Here is a 12,582-nt window from a genome sequence, read left to right as displayed (position 1 = left end):
GGGAAATATGATTGAAAGGGTCTCTGGTTCAAGGGTATCTTGGTGATCTGGAGTTAAAGAATATCATAGTCACACATGCAACAAACCTCATTCAAGAGATTTACTGGGGGGAAACCCAGAGCTGCATAACAGAGCTGGCTGGGCAGAGCACAGGGTTTTATAGGGTCTTAGACGCAAGCTCAATGGGCTAGTGGAGAAGTATTAACTCTGGGTCGTGGGGGTGGGAGTTTCTGAGGGCCAGGCCAGGGTACCTGGTGACTGATATTGCCAGGGTGACACTGTGTCATGATTTTCTCCACCCTGCTCTTTTTCCTTGAGATTATTTCCTCAATTAGGGACTGAATAAGGGTGGGTGTGGCAGCCAGGTGTAACGGTGCACGCCTTTAATCCCACCACCCAGAAGGCAGAGGAAGGCAGATTTCTGTGCGCTCCAGACCAGCCTGGTCTACATAGTAAGTTTCAGGCCCTCCACTTACAGATGAGACCCTAGAGAGGGAACTGGATGGGGGGTGGGGACACACAGAGGCACTGGGGCTGGAGCATTGAGTCAGTAGTTGACAGTACTTGTTAGTCTTGAAGAAGATGCTGACTCAGTCACAAACACAAACGTCTTCAGCCCCAGGTCAAGAGACACAATGCCCTCTGATGTCTATGGGCACCAGGCACATACAGAACACATACACACTTGTAGGCTGTTAGGTCTCAAACCCTGGGACAAACTGCTGAGGTGCCTATTTAACATATCAAAGCTACCTGGCTGCCAGCTTCTCCCAGCACCCCTCAGTTCCTACCTGTTGTGGGAGGGGAGACAACACGGGCACCCCATGGCTGGCATACCCAGCCCTCTACCCGGCTCCTTTTTGTACCTTTGGCTTCTTGGCTGTGGCACCTGGTTTCCCTGTCTCCCTCTTCCCTTCCCCTCCTCCTCATCCCACCCAGGTCAGTCCGCTCTGGACTCTCCCAGATGTTTCTGCCTTTACTCACACTTTCCCTTTCATCTACAATAAACTCTCCTCCACCAAACCTAGGAGCGGCCATGTCCTTCCTTTTGTATTCCTTCTTCTCTCACAGGCAAAACACTCATACATATAAATAAATACATCTAAAAAAATTAGCCAGGTAGTGGTGGCACACACCATTAATCCCAGCACTCAGGAGGCAGAGGCAGGTGGATCTCTGAGTTCAAGGCCAGACTGGTCCACAGAGTGAATTTCAGAACAGTCAGAACTACACAGAGAAACCTTGTCTCCAGAAAACAAATGGAAAAAGAAAAAAATGAAAGGGTGGATTTGACAGCTGGAGCCCACAGCCTGTGGGGCTGCCCACAAGCAGAGAAAGTATGTGGATCGCAGACATTCTCTTTCAACTGGCTACTGAATTTTTATCAGCAAACAAGAGATAATACATCCTTCATACTACGTCCTGTCTGGTAATGATTGGGACAGTCTCAGCTTTAACAAAATATAGAGCTTGGGCTGGAAAGTCTGCGGTTAAGAGCACTTGCTGGCCAGGCATTGGTGGCACAGGCATTTAATGCCAGCACTCCAGAAGCAAAGAGCCCAACAGGGCTTCCTGGGATCTACTCTTGTTCCTTCCAAGGCAGTGCACCAATATCTTCCACTAAGTGACTCCTTAAAGGTCCCACAACCTCTTCACATGAAACCGGGGACACACCTGTCTCCTCCAATACATGAACTCATGGGAAGACAAATCATAACATTTCTTTTTACTTTACTCTTCATGTAAAACTCATCTGTCAAGGCTCAGGGGCAGATATGGCCTCTGAGAAGTCTTAAGCCTCAGAAGCAGCCAGAGTCTCCGGCATATTCCTGAAATTTAGCCAGGCATTAAATAACATATTTGAGGGCTGGAGAAATGACTCAGTGATTAAAGAGCATTGGCTGCTCTTCCAGATGGTCCTGAGTTCAATTCCCAGCAACCATATAGTGGCTCAAACCATCCAAGGAGGTCTGGTGCCCTCTGCTGGCCTGAAGGCATACATGCAGGCAGAACACTGAATCAATAGGTGTTCTAGATCCTAGGGAATTGAGAAGAAATGAATACAGTCCTTTTGGGGAATCTAGGTAGGTGAGGACCACCAACAATTAACTAAAACATTGCACATATAAATACAATTAATTACAGTGATGTGAAACATCATAAAGTCCAATGCAGAAAAAAAAAAAGCTGCCCATATTGGACATTTAATCCCAGTACAGAAGCAGACACAGGCAAACCTGGTCAACAGAGCCAGGATGAAACCCTGTCTTGAAAAAACAAACACCAATGACTCATAGCAACGAACACCTTTCAAGTAAAGGTGTATGGACTAAAGGGTCCACCGCGTGACACCGTGTGGCTTACTGGGCCACCCCGAAGAATTTGTTGTCGTTTTTTTTTTTGTTGTTGTTGTTCTTTTAAATCTTGTTTTGTTTTTGGGGGGAGGTTGCAAGGGCAGAGGGTGGATGCAAGGGGATGGGGATCGGGACACATTTGCACAAATTTGTGAAATGCACAAATAATAAGAGAGCTTTTCCAGCAGATGACTCAAGGCAAGATGTTTTCTGACGTCCAGATGACTACTTTCCTGCGGGCCCCAGCCACCTTCAGAGAACTGATAAAGTCCCCATAGTATGCCCGAGACTGTTGCTACTTCATATTCTGAAAGTTTCGTTTCCTTTCTGTCTTTTTTTTTTTTTTTTTTTTTTTTTTCTTGTGAGATAGGGTTTCTCTGTGTAGCTTTGGAGCCTGTCCTGGAATGCCCTTTGTAGACCAGGCTGGCCTCGAACTCACAGAGATCCACCTGCTGGGATTAAAGGCGTGCACCGCCTCATCCTCGTTCCGCAAACCCTACCGGCGTGCGCCACCACAACCGGCCTGCGTTTGTTTTCCGTCCTGCTTTTTTCCAGATGGGGTCTGGTTATAATCCTTGGTGGCTTTCAGCTTGAGGCAACTCTCCCTCTGCCTCAGCCTCCTAATGCTGGAGGACGAAGCGAACCTCCTCCTGCCTGGTCTCGGTTTGTTGGTTTTTTGAGACCAGGCTTTGTTGACTATCGGAACCAGGCTCTGAACTCGGCGAAATCCTTCTGCTCAGCCCCCGCAGCGCCCTCCACTACTAAGCTATGGGAAAACAAATAGAAGACAAAGGTGCGGTCCGGGCTTCAGGCAGAACCGCGCACGCGCGTTCCGGTGACGCGCCCCCGCCAGGCCGGCCAGTCACGTGACCGGGGCGCGGGGCGGGGCCACGCCGCGGAGCGCCCACGTGAAGGCGCACGTCCGCGAGCGGTCACGTGACCTGGGCGCGCTGCAGCCGCCCGGGGCGCACCCGGCGAGAGGCGGCGGCGGCGGTGATGGACGGGTCCGGGGATCAGCTCGGAGGCGGCGGTGAGGCGGGAGGCGGAGGACGAGGCCCGGGCGAGGGGACCCGGGACGCCGTCGGCTCTGGGCTCGGGCGGGAGCAGGCTGGGGCGAGCGATCCGTCCCTCCAGACGCATCCGCACCCCGAGAGCGGACCTCGGCGTGCGCGCCCCCGGGCAGGCCCGGGCTTGTCGCTGGCGCCACTTCCTGCTGGTGGCCTGGGCTGGGCCGGGGGTCTGTTTGTTTTGGTCCCTCGTCTCAGTCTGGGGAGGAACTGGATGCGGGCCGGGTCCCGCCCCCTGTCCATCAGTAGCAGTCCCCCGGCTTTCCGCGGTACCTTTTCCTGCTAGGGCACCCAGCTCTCCCGCCTCTCAGCTCAGGGTCATGAGCCTGCCCAGCCCCCTGACTCTTCCTGGCACCTAGGAGTCCAGGCACTCTTCCTCCTCTCTCCACCAGGGCCCACCAGCTCTGAGCAGATCATGAAGACAGGGGCCTTTTTGCTACAGGGGTGAGTGGGAGGCGCTGTTGTGGCGGGGGTGGGGTGGGGGGGTCTTCAGGAGCAGCAGTCGGTTCTCACTCTGCGCCTCCCCCCCCCCACTTCCATTCACATCTAGTTTCATCCAGGATCGAGCTGGGAGGATGGCAGGGGATGCACCCGAGCTGAACTTGGAGCAGCCACCCCAGGATGCATCCACCAAGAAGCTGAGCGAGTGTCTCAGGCGAATTGGAGATGAACTGGACAGCAATATGGAGCTGCAGAGGTGTGGTTCCCGGAAGCTGGGGTCCATCCGGGGCTTTCCTGCCACCTCAAGAGCTCAGGCACTGTCCACTCTTGTCCTCCCAAGGGGCCCGGTGTCTCGCCACTCACTTCAGACGTCCCGTGTCAGGGATACGATCCAGGGCAGGCCAGCCCTTTGCCCTGGAGCTGCATCCCCAGCCCCTCTGCTTGGTGGGTGCTAGGCAAGTGTCCTCCGAGTCACTGGTAGGTTCTAGGTAGATGCTGTGCTCCTGAGCCATGCCCATAGCCCCTCACTGGTGAACTCTCACTAGTGGATGCTAGGCAGATGTTCTACCATAAAGCCACATCCCGGGCAGATGCTTGCCCTGCCTCTGACACCGCACCGATCAATCACAGGCAGGTGCTTAGCCAGTAAGACACACTCCGCCCGCCACTTGTAGATAGTAGAGAGCATGCTTCTGCTGAGCTGAGGCCCAAGTCACTCCCCAGCACCTTGAAACTAATTCAAGATGGCATTCATTTTGTTTGCTCCCTTAGGCATCTTGTCCCCCTCCTGACCCTATTATCCTCCTTTTTAGCTTGGCTCTGGCCTGTCTCCTTATCTTTAGTCTGGGGAGGTTGTGGGATGGAGACTCCTGTGCTGGATCTGACCATCTTGCCCAGCATCTGCTCTCTTTCCTGTAGGATGATTGCTAATGTGGATACGAACTCCCCCAGAGAGGTCTTCTTCCGTGTGGCAGCTGACATGTTTGCTGACGGCAACTTCAACTGGGGCCGGGTTGTTGCCCTTTTCTATTTTGCTACCAAACTGGTGCTCAAGGTGGGCAGCTACAGGGCCATGGGCTCAGAGATGTACCCTCAAGCCTGTGAGAACCTGGGGGGGGGGTGAGGTCCAGGGAATGGAGAAAGATGGCTGTGTATTCATTCAACCAATTGTATGAGTCTCATATATGATGGGCTGACCCCAGCTCCTGGCCTCTGCCCCAACAAAACAAGCTAGCCCGTGATGGAGCTCTGGTTGGTTGATAGGTGTGAAGTTGAGGTAAGGTACAGTACTGAGATGGGTCAGAGAAGTCTAGGAAGCTTTCTTAGGCTCAGTGGCCTTAAAACCAATGTGGCTTATGCCTGTAATTCTAGGACTCATGAGGCTGAAGTAGGAGGTTTACTGCAGCTAATATTGAGTTTTTTCTTTTTTTTTTTAAAGAAAAAAAAAAACAAACAAACCAAAAACACCCTCAAAAATGTGCAATGTAGGAGCTAGGGGTGTAGCTGACCTCAGCACAGCATATGTGAAACCTTAGGCTCTGTCTGCCATCATCATATACAAATACAAAAAGGCCCATTGGGTGTGGTGGTGGTGCACGTGCAGGTGCACGCCTTTAATCCCAGCGCTGGGGAGGCAGAGACAGGTGGATCTGTGAGTTCAAGGCCAGCCCAGTGTTTGTATAGAGTGGGCGAGTTTCTCGACAGTTTGGGCTGTTACACAGAGAGAAACGCTCTCTGAAAACAACAGGGCTGGGGCTATGGCTCCATTGAGTCCTTGGCTAGCATAGGTGTGGTTGGTGCATATCTGCAGTTCTAGCCTTGGGAAGTTGGATGTGGGAGTAGCAGGAATTCAAGGTCATCTTTAGTTACGGAGAACATTCTAGACCAGGCTGTGGTGGTATATGTTAGGGCAGGCGCGGAGTTACTGAGGCAGATCTGCTTCCTGCCATGTTTTGTTATTTTTAGTGGCACTGTCACATGCTCAGTATATAACTTTGACCATCGTCCATGCTTCTCCTAATGTGGTTTCATGCCTGAGCTAATGGGACTTCAGTATCGGAGGCGGAAGGGTAGTGGTCTGTTCGGTAGTCCCCTGGGAACCCAAATACAGGTTGGGAAGAGAGCTTTGCTCCAATCAAGAGAGCAAGTCCTGACTCTGCCAGGAGGTGGTCTTACCTGGTCTAGAAAACCTCTCTGGGGCTGGAGAGATGTCTCAGAGGTTAAGAGCACTGGCTCTTCTTCCAGAGGTCCTGAGTTCAATCCCCAGCAACCACATGGTGGCTCACAGCCATTTATAATGAGATCTGGTGCCCTCTTCAGGAAAGCAGATGTGCATGCAGACAGAACACTGTACACCTAGTAAATAAATACACCTTTTTTAAAAAAAGGAAAAGAACCTCTGCTAGATTATGGCTTCCGAAGAGTCAACCTGCATCAGAGAGATGATAGGAAGAGGTATCCGGATTGTTTAAGCTGTCAGTGTGTGTATCTCCCAGCAAGATACAGCAAGAGAATGGCCTTAGTCCAGAAGTTGAAGATTGGCTTGTGCAGTTTGGGGCATTCCAGCTGAGAACAAAACTGGGAGCAGGTCACCCCCGGGCCTTGTTGGCTGTCAGTCTTCCTAGTGCCGTTGTTGTTCCCAGGACCCTTAGAGTCCTTCCAGAAGTACTGGTGTCTGGGCCAAGAGAACTAAGGGCGGAGACAGTTGGATCTCTGAGTTCTAAGCCAGCCTGGTTTACACAGAGAAATCCTGTCTCAAAAACAGAACCCCAAAACTAAAACCTAGGTGTCTGTCCTACAAGTCAGCTGAAACATTCTGCTCCTAGCTCTATCTCCCCAGGGTTTGCTGGGTGCTGGGGACAGAAGCAGGGGCACACGTGCTAGCTAGGACACTGCTCTACCTTTGAGCCTTACCTCCACCCTGCCTGCCAGCTTTTATCTGTAGGGCTCCCAAGCAGATAAGTGAAGTTTCCTTGCTTATAATCAGTGGAGCTGACTCAGACTCTAAGAAGGGGTGGGGTGGGGGCCCTTCTTAATGGAGACAGAGGAGGAGTGGGAGCCAAGGCTTGAGACTCCCTTCTCAGGAGTGTACACAGGGCTCCCATGTACCCTTCTGACTCCCTGCAGGCCCTGTGCACCAAAGTGCCGGAACTAATCAGAACCATCATGGGGTGGACACTGGACTTCCTCCGAGAGCGGCTGCTTGTCTGGATCCAAGACCAGGGTGGCTGGGTGAGACCCCTCAGTCCTTGTCACACTTTAGACCAGTGGTTCTCAACCTTCCTAATGCCCTGACTCTTTCATACACTTCCTTGTATGGAGGTGACCCCCAACCATAAAATGATTTCATGGCTACTGTTAAAAGTCATAATGTATGGGCCGTGGTGGCACACACCTTTAATCCCAGCGCTTGGGAGGCAGAAGCAGGTGGATCTCTGTGAGTTCGAGGCCAGCCTGGTCTACAGAGTGAGTGCCAGGACAGTCAAAGATACACAGAGAAACCCTGTCTCAAAAACAAAACCAAAAAAGTTGTAATGTAGTTTATCTGATATGCAGGATGTCTGATACGGGACCTCTTTTGGGGGTGTTGACCCAGCGGTTGAGAACCACTTATGTGGAACCGAGGGCTGCCACAGAGGTGCCTCAGGCCATCAGACATGATGTAAGACACCTGTCCTTGAGTTTCCCAGCCTGGTGCGTCTGGTCCTCTTGACTTCTATGACCTGGCTTGATTTGTACCCTCAGAGAGGTGCCTTCCATTCCAGGATCCCTGAGTGCACGGTGACCCAGCTCGATTTTTATTTTTTGAGGTCGTGTATCGCAGGCTGGCTGAAGGTGCCTTTGAACTTCCGATCACCCCGCTTCATGCCAGTTTGTGAGGTGCCGGGTGGAGCCCAGCCCCGTGCACACAGCCCACACTAGTCCAAACGAGTGACCCCTCTCATCCTGTCAAGTGCTGGGTGGCAGGTGTGGGCCACCGCTTCCAGATTGGAATCATGTTTTGTGTTTTTGTTTTTCCATTTTGGGAGTGTGGGGGGTTATGTGTTATTTCCTTCTTACATTTTTTTCTTTTGGCATGTTTGTATGTATGCTTGTGTGGAAGTCAGGTAATTTGCAGTAGTCCATTCTCCCCTACCCTGTTGCTTCTGGGAATGGAATTTACGCTGATAAAGGCTGGCAACAAGCAGCCTTCCCACAAGAGCCATCGAGCCATCTCACTGACCCGGTTTTGGGTTTTTTTTTTTTTGTTTTTTTGGTTTTTTTTTTTTTTTTTTTTTGTTTTTTTTTTTTTTTTTTTGAGACAGGGTTTCTCAGTGTATCCCTGGCTGTCCTGGATTTGTTGACATTAAACTTGTAAGGCTCCTTCCTGCCTTAGGTTCCTGAGTGCTGGGTTCCCTTAGCATCCCTCATGGGTGGGATTCCTGCCCCCTCCCCCTGCAGCTTGGTGTTGAAGTAACTAACACAAGTCTCTGTTCCCAGGATGGTCTCCTCTCATACTTTGGGACCCCCACCTGGCAGACCGTGACCATCTTTGTGGCTGGAGTCCTCACTGCCTCACTCACAATCTGGAAGAATATGGGCTGAGGCCCTGGACTGTGTCTTTTCTTCATAAATTATGGCATTTTTCTGGAAAGAATGGGGACAGGGGACAGGCATTTTTCTTACTTTTGTAATTATTGGGAGGGGTGGGAATGGTGGCCTGGGGGAGGGGACAATAAACCTCGGGTCCACTTTGGATTGTATGGTCTGGTGTCCGCCCAGTTGGATCACAGGCACCAGGCCGGTTGTGCACCCGAGGCAGCCAAACAGGACGTGAAAGGCACCACGCCATGAGGAGTAAGTGCAGCGGCTCAGGGTTGCCTTTAGCTCTGGGGACAGGTGCTGCATTGGAGGACATTTAAAAGGGGACTTGGTCCTTGACCCAGTTTCTGAGACTGCCACCCTCATTCCCTAATACCTCCATGATTTCAGAGTCTGTGCGGGCGTGCACACACACACCCAGAGTCTACACACACAGACACACATGCACACACACACACACACACACACACATCCCGGTTCTCTATGGGTTCCCAGGTTTCGTCCTTTTCCACCATTACTGCCTTGTCTAGGCCTGTCCGGGTCCATTGGAGGCCGAAGGTCAGAGTCTGGAGTGCTGTGGTTAATGAGTAACTCTGGCCCCCAAATCAACAGGGCGCCGCAGACATCAAGTCAGGAGAAAGATATGTGTAGGACAGCCATCCCCAGTGGTAAAACTGCCCAAAGGGAGGGAACCACGGGGCCACAGTCCCCCCCCAACCCCCCCCAAGTCCCTCAGAGCAGGGGGACAACAGGGTGCCAGCCAGGGTGAGGCCAACACCCCGCCCCATAACCACCACCGAGCTGAGCTCAGCATGACTCAGCAGCGCTGGCCTGAGCTGCAGCCTGCACCAAGGTCCTCAGCATGCAGTGTGCCTTTCCCGGGCCCAGGGCAGTTCTCGCCTTTGCGCCCCCCCCCCCCCAAGCTCCTGAGGTTGGAACACACACACACACCCGCATGAGGCTGTCCTTCCCTATTTGGACCTTGCATATATTTGTCTGAACACAATCTAATCTGTTCCTGGGTCCTGAGTTCTTCTCAAGACTGGGATTTCTGTAATTCCAAAAAAGCCTTTTGCCCTCAGGAAGCCTGTAGACCAGCCTCCAGGAAGGGCATCCCAGGAACGCCCCAAGGCAGCACTCTCGTATGCAAAGCTGAGTTCCTAGAAGGACAGGTCTCCTGGTACAGCTCCCAGGGCTCCATGTGTCACCTCGCTTTTCCAGAGCACACTCGATAACCCCGGCTGGCTCCCTAATCTTTCCATCCTGCAACTGCCTCAAGACGGCCCCTAGAAGGTTCCAGAAAAACAAGTTTGCATGGCGAACCTAGAACCCTAGAATTGTGGGCACCCTTCCAAAGCAAACATTGCCGTGAAGCGATGCCCCTCCGTCGCGTGGCACAGTTCTTGAGCGCGCCCCACGCTCCGCGCGTCCAGACGCTGCCCCTGTGAGGCGCGCCCCAAAGGACCGCAGCCTGGTCCTCCGGGGCGCAGAGACCCGCGCCCGCCCCTCCCGCCGCCCGCAGCCCCGCCAGCCTCCATTTCACAACCGCCTCGCGCTCCAGGCGCGTGACCTGCCCGCGGGGGGGGGGAGAGGAGGGCGGGGCCGGGAGGGCCTCGGCTCGGGATTGGCCCGGCGCAGCCTCCCGGCTCCGCCCCGCGCCCCCGCCGATTGGCTGATCCGTGGCCCCGGAGGTCCCGCCCCTGCGGGCCAGCGCCCTATAAAGGGGGCCGTGCGGGCCGCCGCCGCCGCCAGCAGCGCAGCCCCGGCTCCCGCGGATCTGCCTCTTGCTTCAACAGTGTTTGGACGGAGCAGACCCGGGCACGCCCTCCGTTAGCTGGGTCCCTGCAGCTTCTGTCCGGCCTCTCCAGTCGCAGCCTCCGGGACCATCTCCTCTTCCCCCGGCCCCTAGGACCAGCCAGCTCCGTCCGCACACAGCGCCTCAGCCATGGCCTCCCAGGTTCGTCAGAACTACTCTACCGAAGTGGAGGCTGCCGTGAACCGCCTGGTGAACCTGCACCTGCGGGCCTCCTACGCCTACCTCTCTCTGGTGAGCGCCTCGGGCGTCCCTGCCAGCCGTGCCCCCCACCCATCCCAGCCCGCCCGCCGCGCATGCGCGGGCCCCCTTTGTTCCATCCAGGGCGGGAGACCTCGTGCGCCGCCTCCCTCCTCCCCACGGTCCTTGTTTACTCCGAGGAGGGATGGCGCTGTGTACGCCGACCAGAGCGGCTTCGGAACATGGAAACCCTTGCCCCTGCCTCCCGGGCTTCGCGATGGAAGGTGCGCGCCACGGCGCCCCGTTAACTCCGGCTGCAAATATTCCTCCCCGCAGGGCTACTATTTTGATCGGGATGACGTGGCCCTGGGCGGTGTAGGCCACTTCTTCCGCGAATTGGCCGAGGAGAAGCGCGAGGGTGCCGAGCGACTCCTCAAGTTTCAGAACGACCGCGGGGGCCGCGCGCTCTTCCAGGATGTGCAGGTAAGAGCAGCCGCAGACTCGACGCCCCCCCCCCCCGGCGAGCCGATCCCATGTGGGCCCTTGGTTTTGACCGGGCAAAGGTCCGGCCTCTGGAAAGTGGCGTTCCATTCTCGAGGGATGTATGGTGGGGATTAGGAGGTCACGCCAGGCGCCTGCGTGCGCTTTTGGCTTGTAGGTAGAGGCAGGTAAATCATTGCCCAAGTGTCTCGGGAGCTTGGAAAATGCGGTCCACAGGACTGCTGGGTTGGGGAGGCAGGTTCTCAGCTTGTAGTCCTAGTTGGGCTGGAGCTCACAATGTAGACGAGGTTGCCTTGCCTCCCAGCCGCTCGGTGCCCACTTCCCCGCGTAGTCAGTTTTACCCTCAGGTGGGTGAAGGCTGGGAGGCCAGTTCTGAAACATTATATTCTTTGTGCAGAAGCCATCTCAAGATGAGTGGGGTAAAACCCAGGAGGCCATGGAAGCTGCCTTGGCCCTGGAGAAGAACCTGAACCAGGCCCTCTTGGATCTTCATTCCCTGGGTTCCGGTCGCACAGACCCTCATGTAAGTACCTTGCTAATCCTTTTTTTCCTTCTTTGGTAAGGCATGGCTACCTGAGTTCCCAGTAATACTCCCGCCCCAACCATAGCCAGTGCTTACCTGCCCTTGGGAACAGATTTTCCTAGGAGCCTTCTGCTTACACCTGCCTCTGATAACTGTCTCCTTCCTTTACAGCTCTGTGACTTCCTGGAGAGCCACTTCCTGGATGAGGAGGTGAAGCTCATCAAGAAGATGGGCAACCACCTGACCAACATCCGTAGGCTGGCTGGGCCCCAGCCAACGCAGACTGGCGTGCCCCAGCCATCTCTGGGCGAGTATCTCTTTGAGCGGCTCACTCTCAAGCATGACTAGGAGGCCTCCCCTTCCAAGGGGCTCCCTCCCTCTGCTCTGCACCAGCCAGCCTCAGGACCCTCACCCGAACCTCTCAAGCCACTAGGCAGTTTTGTAACTGCTCTGAAGCCCCTCTCAGATCTTGGACCAAGTAAAAATAAAGCTTTTTGAAACAGCAGCTGGTGATTTTTCTGGGTGTCACTGGGCAAAGAAAAGGTTGGCCCTGCTCTCGTGTTCTGTGGGAACCCATGTCTTAGAGGAATCTCTACCTACCAGGTGCTGACCCTTCCTCAGGCGACCCAGGCTCTGGGAGTCTTACAATCCTTGGTTTATTTTGTTACTGTGCAGGGAGTGAACAGAAGCCTCATTAGGCAAGCTCAGATGCAGATAGAAGGTGGTTAAGATTGGGAATTGAAGCTAATACATGCTCCTTAGCTTCTAGGAAGTGCCTGCCAGTGCATGGGAGGGTGGGGGTAGCTCACAGTGTCCACTGGATGCTGAGCTAGAGGTTGGGCCTAAGATGAAACTTGGGAACGGTAGGAGCTTTGGGGTGGGGTGTCAGCTCAGACCCTTTAGCATACCAGAGGACCTCATTAGTGCATGACACACCCTGAGATCAGCACCTTGCCATTGCACTGTGGTGGATTTTTGTGGGTAAAGCAGTCATGTGGGCAGTTCACATGACTGGCCGCCCCACCCCCAAAGGTTGGACATTCAAAGCAAGAGTGAGCACTGGTGACGCCTGGGAACTTGATGTCAGCTAGGAAACAGTCAACATTGCTGAAGAACAGGATT

At 54.1% G+C, this 12,582-nt stretch overlaps 2 protein-coding genes across 3 annotated transcripts; both read left to right on the top strand.

The window, feature by feature from the left end:
* The first annotated feature begins 3,249 nt into the window (after nucleotides 1-3,249).
* Nucleotides 3,250-8,597, top strand: Bax (BCL2 associated X, apoptosis regulator). 2 transcript variants are annotated; one of them, XM_051174293.1, is made up of 6 exons: nucleotides 3,250-3,384; nucleotides 3,814-3,865; nucleotides 3,972-4,118; nucleotides 4,781-4,916; nucleotides 6,989-7,093; nucleotides 8,342-8,597. In XM_051174293.1, exons 1-6 carry the CDS (start codon nucleotides 3,351-3,353, stop codon nucleotides 8,444-8,446), a joined length of 579 nt encoding a protein of 192 aa, XP_051030250.1. In that variant the 5' UTR covers nucleotides 3,250-3,350; the 3' UTR covers nucleotides 8,447-8,597. The 2 variants fall into 2 exon arrangements, with proteins under 2 accessions (XP_051030250.1, XP_051030252.1); XM_051174295.1 differs by having other exon boundaries at nucleotides 3,303-3,384; nucleotides 3,982-4,118.
* Nucleotides 8,598-10,188: 1,591 nt separating this feature from the next.
* Ftl (ferritin light chain) lies at nucleotides 10,189-11,947 on the top strand. Its single transcript, XM_051174319.1, has 4 exons — nucleotides 10,189-10,490; nucleotides 10,773-10,919; nucleotides 11,335-11,460; nucleotides 11,632-11,947. Exons 1-4 carry the CDS (start codon nucleotides 10,389-10,391, stop codon nucleotides 11,806-11,808), a joined length of 552 nt encoding a protein of 183 aa, XP_051030276.1. The 5' UTR covers nucleotides 10,189-10,388; the 3' UTR covers nucleotides 11,809-11,947.
* The last annotated feature ends 635 nt before the right edge of the window (nucleotides 11,948-12,582 follow it).

This window comes from Phodopus roborovskii, unplaced genomic scaffold (assembly GCF_943737965.1).
Source record: "Phodopus roborovskii unplaced genomic scaffold, PHOROB, whole genome shotgun sequence".
NCBI lineage: Eukaryota > Metazoa > Chordata > Mammalia > Rodentia > Cricetidae > Phodopus > Phodopus roborovskii.
The sequence above is the reverse complement of the archived record's forward strand: the minus strand, read 5'-3'. Positions and strand labels throughout refer to the sequence as shown.

Excerpts from the sequence above, each read along its gene's own strand:
- Bax (XM_051174293.1), top strand. The coding sequence starts at position 3,351 with ATGGACGGGTCCGGGGATCAGCTCGGAGGCGGCG. Across the intron at positions 3,385-3,813 it reads GGATCAGCTCGGAGGCGGCG|GGCCCACCAGCTCTGAGCAG; the intron begins GTGAGGCGGGAG and ends TCTCTCCACCAG. Across the intron at positions 4,917-6,988 it reads CTACCAAACTGGTGCTCAAG|GCCCTGTGCACCAAAGTGCC; the intron begins GTGGGCAGCTAC and ends GACTCCCTGCAG.
- Ftl (XM_051174319.1), top strand. The coding sequence starts at position 10,389 with ATGGCCTCCCAGGTTCGTCAGAACTACTCTACCGAAGTGGAGGCTGCC. Across the intron at positions 10,491-10,772 it reads CCTACGCCTACCTCTCTCTG|GGCTACTATTTTGATCGGGA; the intron begins GTGAGCGCCTCG and ends TCCTCCCCGCAG. Across the intron at positions 10,920-11,334 it reads CGCTCTTCCAGGATGTGCAG|AAGCCATCTCAAGATGAGTG; the intron begins GTAAGAGCAGCC and ends TTCTTTGTGCAG.